The 21,757-nt window shown below is 40.0% G+C and overlaps 1 protein-coding gene across 4 annotated transcripts in view; it reads left to right on the top strand.

Moving 5' to 3' along the window:
• Positions 1 to 21,757, top strand: part of PLD1 (phospholipase D1) — a 210,283-nt gene that overhangs the window by 126,656 nt on the left and 61,870 nt on the right. For all 4 annotated transcript variants that reach the window (XM_063621672.1, XM_063621673.1, XM_063621671.1 and 1 more), the window contains 3 exons: positions 6,658 to 6,786; positions 7,520 to 7,638; positions 9,714 to 9,827. In XM_063621672.1, coding sequence (XP_063477742.1) covers positions 6,658 to 6,786; positions 7,520 to 7,638; positions 9,714 to 9,827 — 362 coding nt within the window. The remainder of the gene's footprint in view (positions 1 to 6,657; positions 6,787 to 7,519; positions 7,639 to 9,713; positions 9,828 to 21,757) is intronic.

The following is a 21,757-nucleotide window of genomic DNA, read 5'->3' as shown; positions in this document are numbered from 1 at the left end:
GTGCATGCAGTGGCCGATATTAGAGGTAAAGGGTTGGAAACAGCTCCAGGTAGTGCCTTATCATTTCAATGTGTAATTTTGCCGCCTTATTACTGAAGTTAAAAATGGAGGAAACGAGGTTGCCAACCCATGAAGATTAGGGATCTCAATTATGACTGATAGTGTTGCTGACAGTAGGATTGAGAGCAAGTGGAAAAGATGTGAGTGAGGTGCTGAGTCCAGTAAGTAACTCATGCCTACCCCAGGTTGAGAGGAGTGATATCCACAGTGGTGATCTGAGACATTGATCATACATGTGTATGGTTTTCTGTTGCTGGTGAAAAGTACCCTTGACATCTGTTTACAACCCCTCACTGATAAACTGAATATATGTCTAGTGCAGCATTGTTGAGAGACAGAGAGAGAGATAGAGAGAGAACAACCTAATCGTCAAAGAATAGGGAAATGGTGAAGAACATAATGAATGGTAACAAATGGTTCATCTCTTTGATGGAACTGGGCAATGATTACAACTGTAGTTGGGGATACAAAAATAAACATAGAAGATTTATTTATTTAATTAAATAAGTATTTATTGAGTTTCTGTTTCATGCCAATCACTATTCTGGGTGCTAGAGATGTGGCGAATAAAGCAGATGCAAGTGCAATTAACTAGTTGGAGGGTAAGGATGGGAACTGTGTATACAAATAGAGAGTCAAACACATTTCAGGTGGTGATAATTATCACGGAGAATAGTTGAGCATGATCCGGGAGGAAGGGCATAGGAGAAGAGTTACTATTTTGTAAAGGCTGGTCGGAGAATACGTCTCTCATGAGGTTAGTTTTCAGCTGACATCGAAAGGAAGAGAAGAATGAGGATAAGAAACTATCTGAGAGAGGGTGTTTCCAACAGAAGGAATAGCAAGTATGAAAGGCCATGAGGCAGAGGGGATGGGTGCGTTCCAGGAATACGGCTGTAGTGAAGTGGGCTAGAAGAGGATAAGAACAATCAGAGAGGTGGGCTGGTGTGGGTTATGTGAGGTCTTGCAGACCACTGTAAGATTTTGACCCTGAGTGAGATAGGGAGTCATCGGATGGTCTTGAGCAAAGGGTAGGCGAGGACTGACTTACATTTTCCAAGGATCATTCTTCAGAGCAGACCAGGGTGGCAAATGGTGACTCTGCAGGTTGTGAATATATTTTGAGGGTCGAGCTGACAGCATTTGCCGATGAACTAGATACGAGATGTGAGAGATGGAGAGGACTCCAAATCTTTGGCCCCACTGGAAAGATGGAATTTCCATGAACTGAAATGAGGTGGCTATGAGAAGAGCAAGGAAAGTTTGAGGACAATTGCCACTGTATCAAAATATGTTCATGAAGGCAGCTGACAAAGGACATTCAATGATGCTATCTTTGTTAGGAAGATGGAGTGTGAGGTGATTTATTTTTTCCCACATTGTTGGTGTTATTTTCATTTTACTTTTATAGTCAAATATAAATACAAATTTAATTTTTTAAAATGCAAACAATCAGTTTACCTAAAAAGAAAAGCCAAAGGATCATGGGGTTCTTCTAGAGCAGTGCTTTCCAAAGTCGATTCCTTGGATCCTGGAGTTTTTAAAAGGCTTTGAGGAGAACATTGAAGTAGGTGAACCCAGGACCCTCCCGCAGCTATTGGTACCTCTTCAACCAGAACAATCCCACTTGTATCTGTTTTAATTATTGGAGTTCCTTCTGAACTTGTTTTCAAAAAAGAAAAGTTCTACTAAAGAAATGAAGGAAGTTTAAAGAGCAAGGCTCTAGATTTAAATCATGTAATACCTTAAAAACTCAGGTTGCCTTATAAAACTTGAAACCCAAATTAAGCATGGAGTGACTCTTCGTTAGAAATTTAAAACTGAATGTGAACTTGAGTTAATGACTTCCTTTTCCTGAGAATGCAAAGAGAGTTAGCCTCTCTGCAATATCAATTTCACTTGACTGCACATGACCATGTTGAATTGGGCTCCTATTAAACCTCCTGGTGTCATACAGAAATCAGTGTGGAGTGAACATCACTATGGGTTTTTATATAGAAAAACTGCACTAAAAACATGGTTAGGAATCATATCTGAAATATATTTTTTCAAAATCACTCAGCCGTTTTCAAGATTTTTTTTCATTCAGAATTATGTTGTAAGGGAGAATTTTGCTTGATACTATTTTTAAAGTGTTGAATTTTATTCCTTTTCTTTCTTTCTTTCTTTCTTTCTTTCTTTCTTTCTTTCTTTCTTTATCACACTTTAAGTTCTGGGATACATGTGCAGAACATGCAGGTTTGTTACATAGGTATACACGTGCCACAGCGGTTTGCTGCACCCATCAACCCGTCATCTACAGTAGGTGTTTCTCCTAATGCTATTCAGCAACTGTGTGCTGATCTTTTCCTTTTAAGCAATATTAAATAGGCAAGTGAGGGAAAAATTATTTTTGCAATTTAGTTGAGACAGGCTTTTCAAATTTGAGTGTCTGGTCACAAGGGATAATATTAAGCTGTTTCTAAACTGTTCTTAGGAATGCAATGGATAGGGTGTGTAAGATTCATCTTGTGCTGTTAAATAGCTTATTATCTAATAGGTGAGCATGAGTTTTAAATATTTTACAAACCTAATATTTTAGTAATTCATTGAGGGAAGATACTCCTACTGCAAGAGTCATCATTGATCCACAGACGAAATACAGGTCCACAAACCTTTAACCACAATTCTAAATTCCAAAAAATTTTGAAAACCAAAATATTTTTTAAAATATAACTTGTTCAGCACCTGTATTGGAACTGGCCTTGAACATATGTAGAAATTCAGTTAGGTAGAGACTAAAAAGGTAGAAAAACAGGCATTTTAGGTAGATACTACATCTTAAGACCCAGATATAGGAAATGCAAAAGTATTTATTTCGGCATCTCAGACCTGAGTGTAGAATGTGGTAAATACATATGGGTCTATAATCTCTCATACAAAATCCTTGGAATCAGATTTCAGAAATCAGAAAGTTCTGGATTTTAGAAAGGTAATACAATACCTATACCCTCTACTATATTGCACTCCTAGCAGGATCCAGGAAATACCTGGAATGTAGGCAAACCATTTATGTTTGTGCAACACCAAGTGGGATCAATAAAGATAATAAATAACCTCTTGTCAGTTCAGGTCAGGTTTTGCTGACCTGTGAGCTATGAAATGAGCTGTGAAAATTAGCTATGAAAAAACATTTGAATTGTTAGAACTTTTGGAGTTTTGGAATTGTGGTTAAGGGCTAATTTGTGCAGATTGAGCTGGTGGGATATATCTGTACCAGTTTACGGAGGACTTTGAAAATCAGACTGAGACATTGCACCCCTTCCATTAAATGTTGGAAAATCCGTAGGGGCAGGGAGCAATTAAGGGTGAGGCTTTATAGTGTTTATAGTAGAGACACAAGGAGTCTGACAAGGTTGTATCAGTGAGTTCAAGAACGAAATAAATGGGAGAAACTTTTTCCAAAAGCAGAATCAGCAGATTTTCATCATGATCTGGGAAGCCGTGGGGAGGTGGGTGGAGAAGTCAGTGAAGAATAAAGGAGCCAAAGGTGATTCCGAGGTTTGAGCTTGAGTTACTACACACAGACAGCAGAAATTTCAAGGAAAGACTTGATTTTATGGAATGATGATGATTTTAGTGTTAGACATAATTTTAAAGTTCTGGTGGGAACTAGGTAAACAATGTCAAGTGAGGTACTGAAGTGACCTTAGATCTGGAGACCAAAACAGAAGCCAGGCTTGCAGGTGCACATTTAGAAATTGTATAGAAAAAGACAGGAGAGGCCAGGTGTGGTGCCTCACGCCTGTAATTCCAGCACTTTGGGAGGCCGAGGTGGGCGGATCATGAGGTCAGGAGTTCGAGACCAGCCTGGCCAAGATGGTGAAACCCTGTCTCTACTATAAAATACAAAAATTAGCAGGGCATGGTGGCATGTGCCTGTAATCCCAGCTACTCGGGAGGCTGAGGCAGGAGTATTGCTTGAACACGACCCTGGGAGGCAGAGGTTGCAGTGAGCCGAGATCATGCCACTGCACTCCAGTCTTAAAAAAAAAAAAAAAAAAAAAAAAAGAGAAAGAAAAAGAAAAAACAAGAAAACAAAAAGAGAGGAGAAAGGGGGAAAGCTTGTTAGTGAGGAGGAGCTAGGAAAGAAGAACAAGAAGGACAGGCTGGAGAAATGGTAGAAAAATGGAGACCTGGAAGCCAAGAGATGAGAACAGAAGGAGGAGGATGTGGCACGACCAGAGGACACCAGGCAAGGAACAAGAAGTCTCCCTTCTCATAAACTTTAGTAGCCAGAATCTGAGCCACTGACAGAGGAGGATGCAGAAAATTGGCATGACAAATCTGTGCCAAAAGACAAGGCAGGTGCAATTATGAAATCATTTGGGAGCCAGATAGCAGCCTAACGAGACCCCCTTGGATCAGCATTGTTGGCGCCAGAAGTCCTCTCGACCACACTCATGCAATTCTGAGCTGTTGTTTTCACAGGAACTAGTATTTGGCTCTCTTGCCTTAATAGTTCATTTGTACTGAGGAGGAACCCTAATTTATGTGGAATAGTTTTTAGGCCATGGCTAAAAACAAAAACAAATTTGAATTATGAGCAGGTCGAATTCAATTATACCAAGATAATTTCCTGAGACTAAGAATTTCCTTTATTTTCCTTATCATAACTGGTTGTTAGGTGAAAGATAATTTTTAAATGAGTGTATGTGTGTTTATGTAAAGCTTTAGCTTAGAGTTTTGCAGTTGATGAAAGCAAATTCTGTATGTGTATTTTATACTTGAAATTTGAAATATTGTTTATCTCATTTTTCATCCCTTTTGTTTCTTTTCTCACCCTCTTCTTTTAACAAAGTGCTATGTTAACAATAAAGAGCCTATAGATGAGCAAACAGACCTACCCGTACTTTGGCCTTTCAGTCTCATAAAGCAGGAAAATAAATCACTGGGAGAAGTCAATAGAAGTCTATTTTTAACATGATTTCATTTTGCTAATCTATGGCATTTTAAATCATTTTTCTTCTATAGAAAACTTCAATAGCCTTTGGAAGGTTAATGATTCAGTTTGAGATAGAATATTAGCATTGTGTGTGGTGATTACATAAAAACATTTGTTCTGCAAATATTTATTGATTGCCTGGGTGCTTGGAGCTACTGGCAGTGAGAAGATTTGGTTCCCACTGCCAAAGAGTTTATAGACTGGTGAGGCATTGATGCGGGCAGGGGGGCATCCTGATACAATTGCGTCACAGAGTCAGAGGTGTTGGGGCAGTTGTTAATGGGATGACAGCAGAGCTAGTGACTGCCTCTTCCTTACGGGGAGCTGGGAGGTCTCTCTAGGGCAGGTGATAGCTAGTGTGGCTCCTGAAGGATGATTAGGATATCAGGCCAAGAGGGAGAAAGGAGCATTTCAGGTAGAAGTAATAATGTACCAACTGCATGGAGACATGGCAGTTCACACCTGTTATAATACAGTGAAACACGTGCTTCACGAAAGTACTTGGGGAAAAACAAGGACTAGAAAGATAGATTGGCACCAGTTTGGGAAGAGTCTTCTATGCACACTAAGCCCTTAGGACTTGAGCTTCCTGTAGGCAGTATGTGAACCTTCCAGGGTTTTAAGCAAAGAGTGCATTTTACAAAGACAGTTCCGGGACAGCGTGTTGGTGGCAGGACCAGTGTAGTCCTCTCACTGGCTACTGCAAGCAGTACCATTTATTCATTCAACACATATTTTTGCATTCAGTGTCTATTTGTTAAATGCCTCTTTTGTGCCAAGTGCTGCATTTGTGATTTGTCATTCTGCATCTTTTTACTTCATTGTCTTCGTATTTAGCCGTAAGTCAATGGTCTCGGCACAGTTATTTGTGAAATGCTACAGTAGATTGCTGCTTTTGCACCTATATCATAAGCTTTCATCTGTTGCCATATTTTTTATAAATGCCATCTATGATTTGAAGTATATAAATGTTAAAGCACAACAGATTTTAGCTGTTATCTAGGCCAAATTCTTCATTTTACGCATAATGGATTTATGATCTAAAAAACTGAAGCTCAGTGTCACTTAGCTAGTTAATTCCAGGGCCGGAACATGGGCTATCTGTAAATTTGAGGTTCTTGCTTCAATGCAAAAGAATTATGCATCAGGTGTGCACCATGTTGGTTGAGGAAAAAGAAGTGGCATGGTGTCTTTATTGCCCCTGCGTCTCAGGTTTCTCCACCTCTCCCCCGCACCCTTCCTACTCTGCCCCCCACCAGCTTTACTGCTCTCTTATAGTGCCACCTTGTGAGTTCTTTATTCACAGTTAATTCTGTGATCAGTTCTTCCAGTGATCTGGTAGGTGGTGGAAATGTTACTCAACTGCCTGAGAAGGTCAAATTTCATTGTTTGATGATGAATCTTGTTGTAGCCCTAACTGCCCACTAAAAGTAAACTTGTAAGGACTGTAAAACCTTGTTAGCCCACAGCCTCTAATAGAATGGACAGATTCCACCCTAGTTATGTCTTAAGAAATTAAGAAGCTTTTAGATGTTTAATAAATGAGAGTTGAGCCTCCGTTTCTGGGACCCACCTGAACCACAGTCTCTGAGGGGATCTTGCTGCATTCACAGATACGGGGTCCATCCGCAGTTTACAGACAGGTGTGGGAGAGCTGCATGGGGAAACCAGATTCTGGCATGGAAAGGACTACTGCAATTTCGTCTTCAAAGACTGGGTTCAACTTGATAAACCTTTTGCTGGTGAGTATTATGATGGTGGGGTGCTGGTTATATTTTGTCTTTTACCTTTGAACATCTCAACAAGTATACATGTGCATGATCTAAATGCCTTTTGTTTTGCTTCCGTTTATTTTTGAAAATTTTTTAAAACTTTGGAGACTAGATTTAGTCATTAGCATGTGCTTAAGGACTTTTTTTTCAGTTATAATAAGAAAAGAACATGAAATAGAGCTGAACTGTCTGAAAACTTCAGATTTTTATAGGCATATTTTTGGGGCAATAATCAGTAATTTTTCAGGAAATGGTAGGCTCCCTTTTGATCATCTTCTATTCTGCTTATTTCCTGCATTTCCAGCATTAGAATGGCACATTTTCAGGTAATCACTGGGTTTATATGTTTAAGAGGAGATAGAGATGGCATTGCTTGCCATTGTTTCAACAGGATAAAAAATAAAAAATATAATATCAAATACACAGCCTTAGATAATTTGTACCAACTCACATCTTGCCATGTCTAGTGATTATCTAATCCTAAGTGAAATGGAAACATATATAGGGAGGTGCCTGGGAGACTATGTCCCCGAATGTGAAATCTGTTTCCCTTGATTATAAAAATGTTGTTCTATGCAAGCCAAGAAATATATACCTAGTGGGCACTAACCCATGTTTCCTTTTAGTTTCATAGTTGGAGTCAGAGAGCCTTTGCCCCAGCACCAAAGTTAATGACTGATCCTTGCCTGGTGCACCCGGGCAGATTTCATTGACAGGTACTCCATGCCCCGGATGCCCTGGCATGACATTGCCTCTGCAGTCCACGGGAAGGCAGCTCGTGATGTGGCACGTCACTTCATCCAGCGCTGGAACTTCACGAAAGTACTTGGATGTTGCTATCATGATTTATCCACGTGAAGAGAGGCAGGCCTAACTAGAGAAGAGGTTCAGAGGAGGCTGGTGGCAAGAAGAGACTGTTGTGGCCACAACTGTGTCACTGCTCTGCTGTTGGCTGCATTGACATCAGGGTGCCTGGGCATCTGGGCGAAAAAAGGGGAAACATTCCCGAATGTCCACACCATAGACAATTCAGAGTGCCTAGAGACAGGTGCTGCTGTGTGGGTCCTGATTTTAACCTTGCTAACATCTTGGACAGAGTGTTGACTAAGCATTTAGTAGCCTGGGCTTGGTAGTCATTTGCAGGGCTGTTATAGGGGGATAGGAGGCTGGTTTAGATGAGAGGGCTTGAGCTTTAAAGTCCCATCCAGTCCTGGAATTGCACTGGGTTTATACTGGTACACGATTCGGAGAGCTGGTTCTGAGCAAACCAAGCAGTATTGAGAAGGTGGGGCCATTTTCCTTTTATCCAGATTGTGTCCTCATTACTTGTAAGAACTTGACCTAACATTCAAACCTAACATTCGTAAGTTAAGTACGTATCATTCAGGCTGGGCGCGGTGGCTCACGACTGTAATCCCAGCACTTTGGGAGGCCTAGGCGGGTGGATCACCTGAGGTCAGGAGTTTGAGACCAGCCTGACCAACATGGTGAAAACCTGTCTCTACTAAAATACAAAAATTAGCTGGGCATGGTGATGGGTGCCTGTAATCTCAACTGCTCTGGAGGCTGAGGCAGGAAAATCACTTGAATCCAGGAGGCGGAGGTTGCAATGAGCTGAGAGGACTCCATTGCACTCCAGCCTGGACAACAGAGTGAGACCCTGTCTCAAAAAAAAAAAAAAAAGTACATATTCAGGTGTTATTAAAGTTTCACTTTATTTACTTGAAGTGATAATGAGGCATGATTCCCCTTGGTCATTTGGAAAAAGAATTTAGTTTTATCAACCACTTAGAGTCTCACTTTATTTTTCATTCACATAAGGATTATAAAAATTTAGTGGACATTCTGATTGAAATTTTTCAACAAAAATTTAGGGGAGATGGATGAATAAACAAATGGGGTGTTACTTTTAACCTGCTATACTGGCAAAGATAAAAGTCTGCTGATACCTGTAGTTAGGTTTGGGGTGGTTTTTGTGGTGTGCTCATACATGCTACCCCTGGGAGGATAAATTTGTACAACACCAATAAGTCTTTTTTTAAAGTATAAAACCTTTGATCCAGAAAAACTATTTCCAGGTATTCAAACTAAAGCCATAATCCAATAAGGTAATTTATTTTGATATGGCTTCTAATAATTCAAATAAAATTAGAAATAACAGAAATCCTTACTAATAGGAATTTATTAAACAAGTGATTCTTTTATACCATTTTACTATGAAGTTATTAAAAATAATGATATCCCACTATATTGCTGCGGCAAGATATCTAGAACATAATCAGTAAAAAATTAGCTTATAAAACAATAGTCTCATTTTTGCAATTATAAACTTCTGTAACTACAGATTATATTTAACCTGTCTTTACAAATATAAAACAATATTTCCCCTACAAAAGGTAAAAATAGGACTATGAGAAATAGAAAAGAAACACAAATAATCTGTAGTCCTTCACTTAGAAATGTCCACCATTAACATTTTTCTTTTTCTTTTTCAAATTAACCTTTCTTTTCTTTTCTTTTTTTTTTTTTGAGATGGAGATTCACTCTTGTCACCCAGGCTATAGTGCAATGATGAAATCTCGGCTCACTGCAACCTCTGCCTCCGAGGTTCAAGTGATTCTCCTGCCTCAGCCTCCCGAGTAGCTGGGATTACAGGCGCCCGCCACCATGCTTGGCTAATTTTTGTATTTTTAGTAGAGGTGGGAGTTTCGCCATGTTGGCCAGGCTGATCTCGAACTCCTGACCTCAAGTGATCCCCACTTCTTGGCCTCTCAAAGTGCTGGGATTACAGGCATGAGCCACCGCGCCTGGGCATGAATTTCTTTTATAATCACAAAGTAGGGAGAATGAATCTTTTTTTCTCATTTGAATATTTTATCCCTTTTTCTTTATTTTAGATTATGAAATCAAAATATCGGTCCCTTTCTTATCCTTTTCTGCTTCCAAAGTCTCAAACAACAGCCCATGAGTTGAGATATCAAGTGCCTGGGTCTGTCCGTGCTAACGTACAGGTAAGTTCTGGCTTTTCTTTTTGACAAAATGCTACTGAGTAAAATTACTGTTATTGGACCAAGGGCCTATTACACTGACTTCAGATTTTTCATTGACTGCTTCTCTAAAGCAAAACTAAATGGATCTTTTAACACTTAGTATGATATTTCCTATGTTAAATGGATTCAATTCAGTCTCTTTTTAAAACTCTTATAAGTATAATAGATGCATGTCCTTAGAAAAGGCCACAGCCAAGGAAAGGCTATTCCTGTAATTCCTTCTGAAGTGTCCCTAGCAACATGATACCCAGTAAACCTGGACCTGATACTGCCTAAGCACCAGGAATGTGGCTGAAACTTAGCAGCTAGGAAGCTAGTTGTAGTTCAGTCTAATTTTAGTTCCTGATTAACCAAATGTCTTCTGGAGACCCTTTTAATGGAATAAGGAATTTGCTTAATAGAGTCACAGCAGTTTACCACATCCAGTTTAACCATCTCAAACTACAAATAAGAAAATTCAGACCTAGTGGGGCTCTGAGGCCTATCTAGGGCTGGCCAGCTAGTTATCAACAGAGGTGGAACTTGAAATCCTAGTCTGGTCCAGTGTTACCCAATCTGCTTCCTTTACCAACTACAGCTCAAATATCTTGAGATCACGTGGGGACAGAAGTAGGATGGGCTACCTTTGGCATTGCCTTTTGTTTGAAGTCATCTCTATGGGCATCAGAAGAATTGTTTAAGTAAAGTCCAGCAGCCTGCTACTGCTACATATCATCAGTAGGGACAATCAGTAGGGACTTATATAATGCAGACATGGATCCTAGGGAACGTGATTATATAAATGAAGTGCCTAAATCAGTTATTTTGCATCGTGTGCAATTGTGAGTATGCGTATATAAGAAATAAGACATCTCAGACTGTAGATCAAATAATAGAACTTTTTTTTTTAAAAGGCCAGGTGTGGTGGCTCCCACATATAATCCTAACACTTTGGGAGGCCGAGGCGGGTGGATTACCTGAGGTCAGGAGTTTGAGACCAGCCCGGCCAACCCTGTCTCTACTAAAAATAAGAAATTAGCTGGGCATGGTAGCGTGCGCCTGTGATCCCAGCTACTCGGGAGGCTGAGGCAGCAGAATCGCTTAAACCCAGGAGGCAGAGTTTGCAGTGAGCCAAGACTGCGCCACTGCACTCCAGCCTGGGTGACAGAGTAAGACTCCATCTCAAAAAAAAAAAAAAAAAAGAGAAACTACTTGAGAGAAATATCGGCAGCAAATATTAGTCATCCCAGGCTAAAAAGAAAACTAATTTAAACTCAGAGGCATAGAGATAGCTATGATTTATATGTAAGTTGATGAATATTTTATGAACCTGTTTAATTTTATTCTACATAGAGGAGAAAAAATTACCCATGCTAGAATATAAAATAAGAAATTTGTTATTAGGAAAATAAGAATTTAAGATTTGAACTTGCATTATTATTGACGTGGTGGCCAATTTATCAAAGTTAGCTGATGTTAATACATATCTGTTGAAAATGGATTACTGGGAATTAAGTATTTTTGTAATCAATGAAGGAAGTTTTAGCATACCATTGCATATGCGTATATTTTCCACTTCACTGTTGGTAAAGCCCTGACTCACATAGTCTCATCCTGCTGCCTGGTGAGGTCAATAGAGACTCTATAAAATGCTTCTCTTCATTCACTTTTTCCATATCACCAATATTGTGTGAGAAATGACACTAGACTGGGTGCGGTGGCTCACACTTGGAATCACAGCACTTTGGGAGGCCAAGACAGGAGGATTGCTTGAGCCTGGGAGTCCAGGACCAGCCTGGGCAACATAGTGAGACCCCATCTCTACAAAAAGTTTTTAAAAAATTAGCCAGGCATGGTGGCACATGCTTGCGGTCCCAGCCACTTAGGAGGCTGAAGCAGGAGGATTGCTTGAGCCCAGGAGGTGGAGACTGCAGTGAACCATAATTGCACCCCTGCACTCCAGCCTGGGCAACAGAGCAAGACTGACTCAAAAATAATAAATAAAAATAAATAAAAATAAAAACTAAAAGAAAAGAAATGAGACTAGATCTGATAAGCTCATATGTTAATCCCTCATATGTTCAGGGGGCCTGGACTTAGGAATCTACAAAGCCAAGGATATTTAACAAGACTTACTCACTCATTCATTCATTTATTCAGCCAACATATGTTTACTAAGTGTTGTCCATTTGCATGGTGAAGTCATCAAAGCACACTTGGGTGTCGAGAGGGCAGACAGCAAAGGAGTTCTTTGCCTCTGGAAACTTAGTTAGCTGGGGAGAGATAGCTGAGATGAATAACTCAGTTACAGTGCAAGGTACGGTCTCTGAGTAAATGCTGGTGTGACAGTAAGGACCAGCATGCTATAAGTGTTTGGAAATCCAGAGGGACAGAACTGGGTGTCCACTCTAAGGAATAATCCTGCTTGCTCAGAAGACAAGAGGACTGACTGCAGTAACCCATTCGCTCTTAGAGAGGCACTGATGAAGTTAGACAGCATAAGGCCGGGGCGGGGGTGGGGTGGGGGCTGCACCTGGAGTGCTGGCCTAGTGAATTTAGACCTGGTCCTAGAAGCGCTAGTGAACTTCGGATTTTTTTTTTTTTTTTTTTTGATTGGGCAAGAAGCATGATACATGAATGTTCAATGAAGATTAATGGAGGAGAGAGTTTTCCAAACTGAATTTACCTGTGAGATGCTGATAACTATTCCACAAAGATTTCCATGGACAGATAAGGTTTTGCAGAATTCTTTAATACAGGACTCCTTAGCACCTTTTTTATGCTACAGTGTGTTATAAAACCACCAAGAGGGAATATGATGTGCGCATTTCCCAAGCTTATTTGACAGAGAATCTCTTGTTTTATGCATTCTTATCTGTTTCTATCTTTCCAAACAAATACCTTGAGACCAAAAGTTTATACACATGAAGAACTTATTAGACTAGAGAGATAATGAGAGCAAGGGGACAAGTGAAGAGGCTATTACAGTAATTCTGACATATAATTAAGTCCTAAACCAGAAATGAAGAGAAGGGACAAATAGGAGGTATTTTTGAGGAAAGAGACAAAGGGACATCACGACTAGGAACTAACTGAAAATTTGAGACAGAGGAAAAAGTCAAAGATAGTTTAGTGTCACAAAGTCTCCAAAGAACCATAGGAACTGTGTCATGACTGATGGGCCAGGGCACTAATTGAGATCACCAAAGGACTCAGGTAGCTCCTGTAGTACATCTAGTTCTTGGTAATATAAATTTTGCAGCATGATAATGGGTATATAAAATGGGTATATAAAAGTGTCGCTAGGCAGTGCTGCTGGAAATACCCAGCTAAATATAATAAAATGCATTTTAACGCTAACAAATCATAAAAGCACACAAGGTGGTGTGGTATGAAGATTGTATAGCAGCATGTGGCCTCAGCATGCCATTCCCCCTCCCTGAGCCCAATTTTGTTATCTGAAAGCCTTATGTTTGGTATGAATCTGATCTGAGTCCCTTCAGACATTTAAAGGGAAAATTTTCATTCATCGTCTTTCATACATGAGGTATCATTCAAAGTACAGGTGTTAATGACTTTCTATTTAATCCTCCTGCTATAGTTATGATCCCTCACAAAATAAAACTCAAAGGGCCACCACAGATACACTTCTTAATTTCTAAAGTAGTTAGAATGACATTTATCACTAAATAGAAATAGAAGCCATTGCTCAGAATGTGTACCCTGATCATTAAACTTGTTTCTATGGATCTTTGAGAGAAAAGGAAACTATCTAAGTAAATTAAAACATCATAGATACATTTAGCCACATGGCAGTGATAAATAGGACAAAAATCAAAAGGAAGGATGAGAGTTAAGAAAATAGGACATCACTGATGAACTCTTAAATTCCAAGATTATAAGATTATAATTTATTTTATTCCTCTGGTCCTGAAAACCTGCTATTTCTATAATTAACTTTTTGCCATCTCAGTGCCTAAAGTAAAATCTCCTACAGACTGGCTAGAGTTAAGGCTGTAAGTAGGGAATGAATTGCTTACTTCAGGAACTCATGTTACTTGCAGCTTCAGGCCCTTGCTTAGCTTTAGGACCCTCAGCCGCCCAGGCCTTTTCTAGACCTGTTCCCAGCTTTATATTTGTAAATTTGCATTGATTTTATTAAAGAGGCCTCAGGGTATTTGAAGTGTCGTGATCTCAAGTCTTCTATTATTTCTATGTGTTTGGAACATTTCATGTCCTCTCGTCCAGCTCTTTTGAAATACCAATACACTGTTGTTAACTATAGTCAACCTGCTCTGCTATTGAATGCTAGAACTTATTCCTTCTAACTATGTTTGTACCCATTAACCATCCTCTCTTTATCTCCACTCTATTCCCTGTACCCGCCTACACAAACCCTTCCCAGCCTCTAGTTTCTATCATTCTACTATATACTTACATGAGATTGACTTTTTAAGCTTCCACATATGAGTGAGAACAAGATTTTAACATAGTTGATTGTTCATAACATAACTTAGAAGCCACAAGCTTATTTAATTGTGAAGAAAAATATAAGGTAGCAATTAAGGGATAGATTCTAGAGCCAGACTGTGTTAACATCTCAGCACTGTGACATATGAGCTGTGTAACCTTGGGAAAATTACTTCACTCTGCAGTATGTTTCATTCATTTAAAAAACATAAATGACAGTATCTGTCTCACAGTATTGTGGTGATGATTAAATTGATACATGCAAAGCATTTAGAAGAGTATACCAGTTTGAGTTCCATCAAAAACAGCCTTCAAACTTTCCCTAGTGTTTCAAAAGTTTGCAACAGGCTAGGCGCGGTGGCTCAGGCCTGTAATCCCAGCACTTAGGGAGGCCGAGGCGGGCGGATTACTTGAGGTCAGGAGTTCGAGACCAGCCTGGCCAATATGACGAAACCCCGTCTCTACTAAAAATACAAAAATTAGCTGGGAGTTATGGCGCATGCCTGTAATCACAGCTACTTGAGAGGCTGAGGCAGGAGAATCGCTTGAACCCAGGAGACTGAGGTTGCAGTGAGCCGAGATTACACCACTGCTCTCCAGCCTAGGCAACAGAGCAAAACTCATCTAAAAAACAAAAACAAAAAAAGTTTGCAACAAAGAAGTTAACATTTCTCTGGATAGGTCACCAGGCTAGTTCTAGATAGAAATTTTTATGCCATAAATCTATTGGAATGGGGAGAAAGAGTATTTGACATAATAAAGTAAATAATAGATAAAATTCAAGTTATTCTTTCTTCTGGAGAAGGGCACCTAGTTATTACTTTTTTTAATACAGAAACATTGGTCACACGCCACTGGCAATTCCAGAGGGGAGACACAGCCAGCCAGGGAGAGGGGAGCTACGGGAGGCAGTATGGATGCCTGCCCACCAGCACGAATTGCTGCTCCTGAAAAAGTCATCTAGACCTGACAGCTGACTTCAGCAGCTTCTACTGTACTTCTAAAAGAATCTTGGGTGTTTCCCCTCAGTGCTGGGCCTTCTCAGAAGCCTGCCAAGAGCACTCAGAGAAGACATGGCAGGAAAAGGCATGGGTAGCAGGAGGAAGTGGGAGAGATGGTCCTGAAACTGTTTCTACGCAGAGAAGGTGAAGGAACTAGAATAAACTCAGTTCTGGAATGGTCTTAATGGCATTTAAGATATACTGTAAAGACAGAGGATATTTGACATGTCTATTAAGCTGAAAGAAAATGCTGAATCGCCATGTCAGCATCAACATGGGGTCAACACATGGGAACAATCATTTTTAAAGCTCATAGTAGAAACCATTCCTTGGACAATCGTGCTGAGAATTCCTGCCTATATGGAAATAACTCTACTGGAATAATGTCTTCAGTCCTACTTATGGGAAAAGAAAGAAAGAAGGAAGGGAGGGAGGAACAAAGAAAGGAAGGAAGAAAGAATGAGAAAGAAAGGAGGAAAGGGAAAAAGGAGAGAGGGAGAGGGGAAGGAAAAAAAAGAAAATTTTCAAGAAAATATAAATAACATCCAAATTATACCACTGAAAAAAAATTGTTTTCACACTTGGAATAAATGTCCAAAGGATATTCCAAAGGATCTGTTAGATCTGAAAGGACAGCAAAATGTCTTGTATCGCAGAATGGTGTGAGAGAATAAAGTAGATAGGTGAAAAATAAAGGGAGCAGGTGGGGGTAAAAGGAATCCACCTTGTCCATTTCTATGGAAGTTATTTACCATGGGAGTTGTTTTTCATGTATGGGGCAGGCCTTCATGGACTAACACATTTGTGAGTGTTACTGTGGGTCTTGGCTAGAAGAGCTGATATGAACAGGGCATTTGCTGTGTGCTTGGCACTGTGCTAACCCTTTGTGGATTATCTCATATACATTCAGCAGTCTGTAAGCTAAACTCCTGTGCAACCTGTTTCTACAGATGAGGAAACTAAGACTTTTGAGAGGTTAAAATAACGGTAACTAGTGGGGATCTGGTGTAGTGGCTCATGCCTGTAATCCCAGCACTTTGGGAGGCCGAGGTGGGCAGATCACCTGACGTCAGGAGTTCGAAACCAGCCTGGCCAATGTATTGAAATCCCGTCTCCACTAAAAATACAAAAATTAGCTCGGCATGGTGGCATGGGCCTGTAGTCCCAGCTACTCAGGAGGCTGAGGCAGGAGAATTGCTTGAACCCGGGAGGCAGAGGTTACAGTGAGCGGAGATCATGCCATTGTACTCCATCCTGGGCATCAGAGATTCCATCTCAGAAACACAAACAGTAAGTGGTGGAGATGACTCGCTTCTAAGCAGTTTGGCTTCAGTGCCTGAGGTTAATTAGCTGTGGATACTGTTTCCAGTAAGACCGGGATGGTTGTAACCACCGGGGCTCTAGCAGAGCAAAGCTTCATGTCCCGTTTGCCTTTGGGTATCACCTTCTGTTGCCACAGCCCCAAATCCATCCCCAACTCTCCTTTTGCTTCTTTCTGGCTCCCAAGAGCACCCAACTAATACTGTGTTTCCTAGGACTTCTTTCACCTTAAGTCCTATTCTTCAATAATTATCTTTTCTTTCTGTCCTTCAGCCTCAAAATTAACTTTTCTCTTTTGTTCAGGAAAGGAATCATCCTATGTGAATAACTACACACTGTGATATGAATGGCTGACACTCAACTAGAAAAGTGGCTATGAAAAGAAAGAGCTTGATAAGATGAGACAGGTTCTTGAACTAGGTCAATTTCTTGATGCTCCTTGCCTGCTGTTCTCAGTACAGTCTGGAAGAAAAAGGCCCAACAATCAGAGGCTTCCCTTCTCTCCCCAATGCATACCACTTGTGAGCTTCTACACAGTTGGCCTCTGCTTGTGGAACATATAAAAAGTGCTTTTGTCCTAAACGGTCTTTGTTCCATGATTGACTTGGAATCTCAGGGAAATAAAAAGGAATTCATATATGTGCTGAATTTATAGGGAATAAAAGCATTATGATGACAGGAAGGAAGGGAATTTGGGACAAATACTAAGAAAGATCCAAAGGTTTTCCTTCAGAAAGAAATTTCTGTTATTTAATCCATACATTTGACTTGGGCCCATAGGATGGAAGATGATTAGGGATTGTGGTTAAAGAGAAGGCTATATTTTAGGTTAAAAAATAAGACACAGCACAGAGGAAAATGACTAGTCCAAGTTACAGCTTTGAGGCTAAACCATAAAATCAGAAATATGCCACTTTTTATATATTTTAAAATTATGTATTCAAACTCGCGGTTTGAAAAGTATGGGTTAGATTTGATTCCCAGCACATTTGGGATGGTAAGATAAGCTATATTTTTGCATGTGAGGGAACAGTTTGAGGGTTATCTCAGTTACATTGGTTTCAAGCAGAAATGCAAGACAAGTTGGTGAAGTCAGTGAAGAAAATGAAGAGAGTAAATATTAAAACAAAAGGAAATCTCAGTGGCAATGGAAAAAGGTGAAAAAATAAAACAAAAGGAAATCAATCAAAATGGGTGATAATGGTTTGGCTCTGTGTTTCCACATAAATCTCACCTTGAATTGTAATAATCCCCCACGTGTCATGGGAGGGACCCAGTGGGACGTAACTGAATCATGGGAGTAGGTCTTTCCCTTGCTGTTCTTGTGATAGTGAATAAGTCTCACGAGATCTGATGGTTTTATAAAGGGCAGTTCCCCCGCACATGCCCTCTTGCCTGCTGCCATGTAAGATGTCCCGTTTCTCTTCCTTCATGTTCTGCCATGATTGTGAGGCCTCCCCAGCCATGTGGAACTGTGAGTCCATTAAAACTCTTTCCTTTATAAATTATCCAGTCTCTGGTAGGTCTTTATTAGCAGCATGAGAACAGACTAATACAATGGGTTTGACTTATTTGACTGTTGATAAAACTTCCTAGGCCATCAAGCATTTAAAGCAGTTAAGTTGATTTTTATATAACCTCAGGGTTCCCTGCCTGTAGTTCAATGGTCTAGGCAGAGCAAGAAGGAAATTCGTATTTTCCATTTTTCTTGTGGTGATAGGAAGATTTTAACTAATTAGAATAGTAGTAAATGAACAACAATCCCAAGTGATTTTCTTCATGTATTGCTCGAAAGATATGTTTCAAGTTTAGCCACAAATGATGACATTTTTTAATTAATGAGTTTTTATTGTGAGTAAAGGATATGGGCTTGGACTCAGGCAATGGGATAGATGATGCTGAAGCCCCTCAGGAGGTAGGAAACCCCTCATACTTGATGGTTTTACAGGCATCAGGGAGCCCTCTTCACTTTTTCTTATTATGCTCTCCCACAGGCTGATACATAAAATGGTCTTTTTTTTTTTTTTCTTTTGAGATGCATTTCACTATTGGTGCCCAGGCTGGAGTGCAATGGTATGATCTTGGCTCACTGCAACCTCCGCCTCCTGGGTTCAAGTGATTCGCCATCCTCAGCCTCCCGAGTAGCTGGGATTACAGGCATGCACCACCAAGTCTGGCTAATTTTTGTATTTTTAGTAGAGACGGGGTTTTGCCATGTTGGCCAGGCTGGTCTCGAACTCCTGACCTCAGTTGATCTGCCCATCTTGGCCTCCCAAAGTGCTGGGATTACAGGTGTGAGCCATACCCTGGCCATAAAATGGTCTTCTTTTGTCTTGAAGCTTTAATATTTTAAATACTTAAATGCCTACAGATAGAGAAACATTTACCATTATCCTTCACAGAAAAAATGGCAAATATGTGACCTTCAGGCGTCCCCTTCCATTAAAGCCATTGAGGATCAATCTCAGAATTCTTCCCCAGTGCACCTGCTTTCGAGAATCGCCTCTTAACCCAGCTGTCTAGGAAGCCACTCTGAATCTATTAGACTTCATGTGCAAGCTGGCATCGATGTAATTCTCCTCATGTGTATCTTATGTGAATGAGTTTATTGAATCTTATGTGAATGAGTTTATTGAGTCAGAGCAAATTTTGAGAGTGAGAAAGGAAAGAAAGTATAAGGTTTTTGGATTTGAGGGAAAAACTCAGATGTTACCAGCAAGGATGTGTTATAAACTTTGCCTATAACTTTTTACAGAGGTAGACATACTATATATAGAATATCTAGTACTAAGTGCCACATACCATTATTATCACTTTGTGTTTGTTATGCCATTTTTTTCTTCACAGCAGCTTTAGGGGACGGGGAGAGGTCTCAGTTGTACAGTGGAAGAAGCTGAACCTCCACGATATTTAAATTATATGTAAATGCTCTTTCACCTTGTACAAGTCATTTAAACATCATGGAGATTCCGGCCGGCGTGGTGGCTCACGCCTGTAATCCCAGCACTTTGGGAGGCTGAGGTGGGTGGATCACTTGAAGTCAGGAGTTCAAGACCAGCCTGGCCAACATGGCAAAACCCCATCTCTACTAAAAATACAACAATTAGCCGGGCATGGTGGCACACACCTGTAATCCCAGCTACTTGGGAGGCTGAGGCAAGAGAATCGCTTGATCTCAGGAGACAGAGGTTTCAGTGAGCCGAGATCACGCCACTGCACTCCAGCCTGGGCAACAGAACAAGACGCCGTCTCAAAAAAAAAAAAATTCCTGGAGGTTCCCTTCTTTCCAGTGTAATCTGCAATTGTATACATTGCCTCCAGAGTTGTATAGAATTACATCAGGATAGCATGAGAATCTTCTCAAAGTAGCCTGCATTTTCAGTGCTATGTTCCTTAGTAACAAAATTAAACATTAATTTGAGTGGACTAAGAATTAAAACTTCTATTTCTTCAACCTTTGTTTTTTCTACCTGATGAATAATAATGCAGCTCCTTGGAGATGATGTAAAAATCATGATATTTTTCCAATATGGATAATATTTATCTAAATTTTCCTTATGGGTTCTCTTCTATGATATTTAATATATTCATGTTGACAATTAAATTTTGAAATTTTGTTGCACATATTCATCTGATAAATTTTTTAATGCTTTGATTGGCGATATTTTGTAATAAATACCTCATATTGGATAAAGAAATAACACTACTGAGGATGGCACAGTCAGTGATTTTTAGTAAGTGTGAGTTTTGGATTTAATGGCCTTGTAGTTGCAATTTTAAAGTTATTGATTTGAACAAGAATTTTTCCAGGCCTTTTATATACAGCAGACATAGAACTGATTATGTATTGGATCGCTTTGTATATTCCTAATGAGTATGGGACCATTCTCTTTATTTTCAATATCAGTTGACCTTATAAGGGACAGTTTTAATATTCATTTCAAACCAGAAACAGCAAGCATATTTTTATAGTAATTCTTCTGTGTGTCATGCTATTGTTTAAGCACCTACTATATGCCAACATCATACTGCAATGCTAGTTAGAATGTTGGAAAAAAGTGATGACCAATATTTGCTGAGTGTTGAGAATGCCTTCTTTCCATGTTCTCTCATCCTTTCTCCTGTGCGCAGCCACAGTCTGCTCTGCAGCATCCCTGACATGACCTGCCACAGCTCAAACACATCCTCTAAGGCTCATTAATATAACACTTATAACCACTTAATAGATACCAGGCCTCCTGCTACACATTTCACAGTAATTCACTTAATCCTCTCTATGACCCTATAAAGTAGAACTCCATTTTGTAGAACAAAAATCTGAGGCACAAAGAGGTTAGGAAACACGATCAGCAGCCAGTAAGTAGTTGAGCCAGACTTCGAACCTAGACAGTCCTGCTCTGCATCAGCGTATATAACCTATATTCAGGTGTCTGAGCGAGAAGAAGCTCGAGTAATCCAGCCTGGACAGGTGAGTGTCTGCGTAGAGCGAGGCAGTGTGAGCGATGAGAAAGCGGCAAATCTGAGAAATCCTCCAAAGAATAAACTGAAGTAGATGTGAGATTGAATATAAACGCTAAGCAGAAGAGGCATGCCAAAGACTAATAGAATGATGGTATGCCCCTGGCCAGTGGGGTATTTGAGATGGGAAATGGTTTAGAGAAAAAAGTCAGGAGCTCGACTTTGATTGGTTTAATCTGAGGTGATGGGATCAACCCCAAATTGACTGGCATGACACACAGATGTGATGAAATGGCAAAACAGTGTGGCATAGTAGAAAAACATCAGATATGGAATGACAGAAACCAAGTTCAAGCTGTGATGCTGATGCTAGTACCTCTGTGACACTATGCAAGTTTGTTTGCTTCTCTGAGCCCCAGTTCTCTTTCCTGTGATTAATTTCCTTTATTATGCCATTAGAAAGTTGAGACTAAAGTGGTGTGCCATGGAACAGATAGCTATTAATGGTAGAATGAAGATCACATGCCAAATGAACTACCTTTTAGAATGTATTAAGCTGAACAATATCTATTTAGGGGAAAAGGAATAATCACATTGTTAAGTCAGAGCTAGGATGGCCATACCATATGGTCCAAACCAGTACCCTTTTAAGAGTAAAGATGG

Source organism: Symphalangus syndactylus, chromosome 17 (genome assembly GCF_028878055.3).
Source record: "Symphalangus syndactylus isolate Jambi chromosome 17, NHGRI_mSymSyn1-v2.1_pri, whole genome shotgun sequence".
Taxonomy (NCBI): domain Eukaryota; kingdom Metazoa; phylum Chordata; class Mammalia; order Primates; family Hylobatidae; genus Symphalangus; species Symphalangus syndactylus.
Note: the sequence above shows the minus strand (reverse complement) of the source record. Positions and strands in the feature narration are given on the sequence as shown.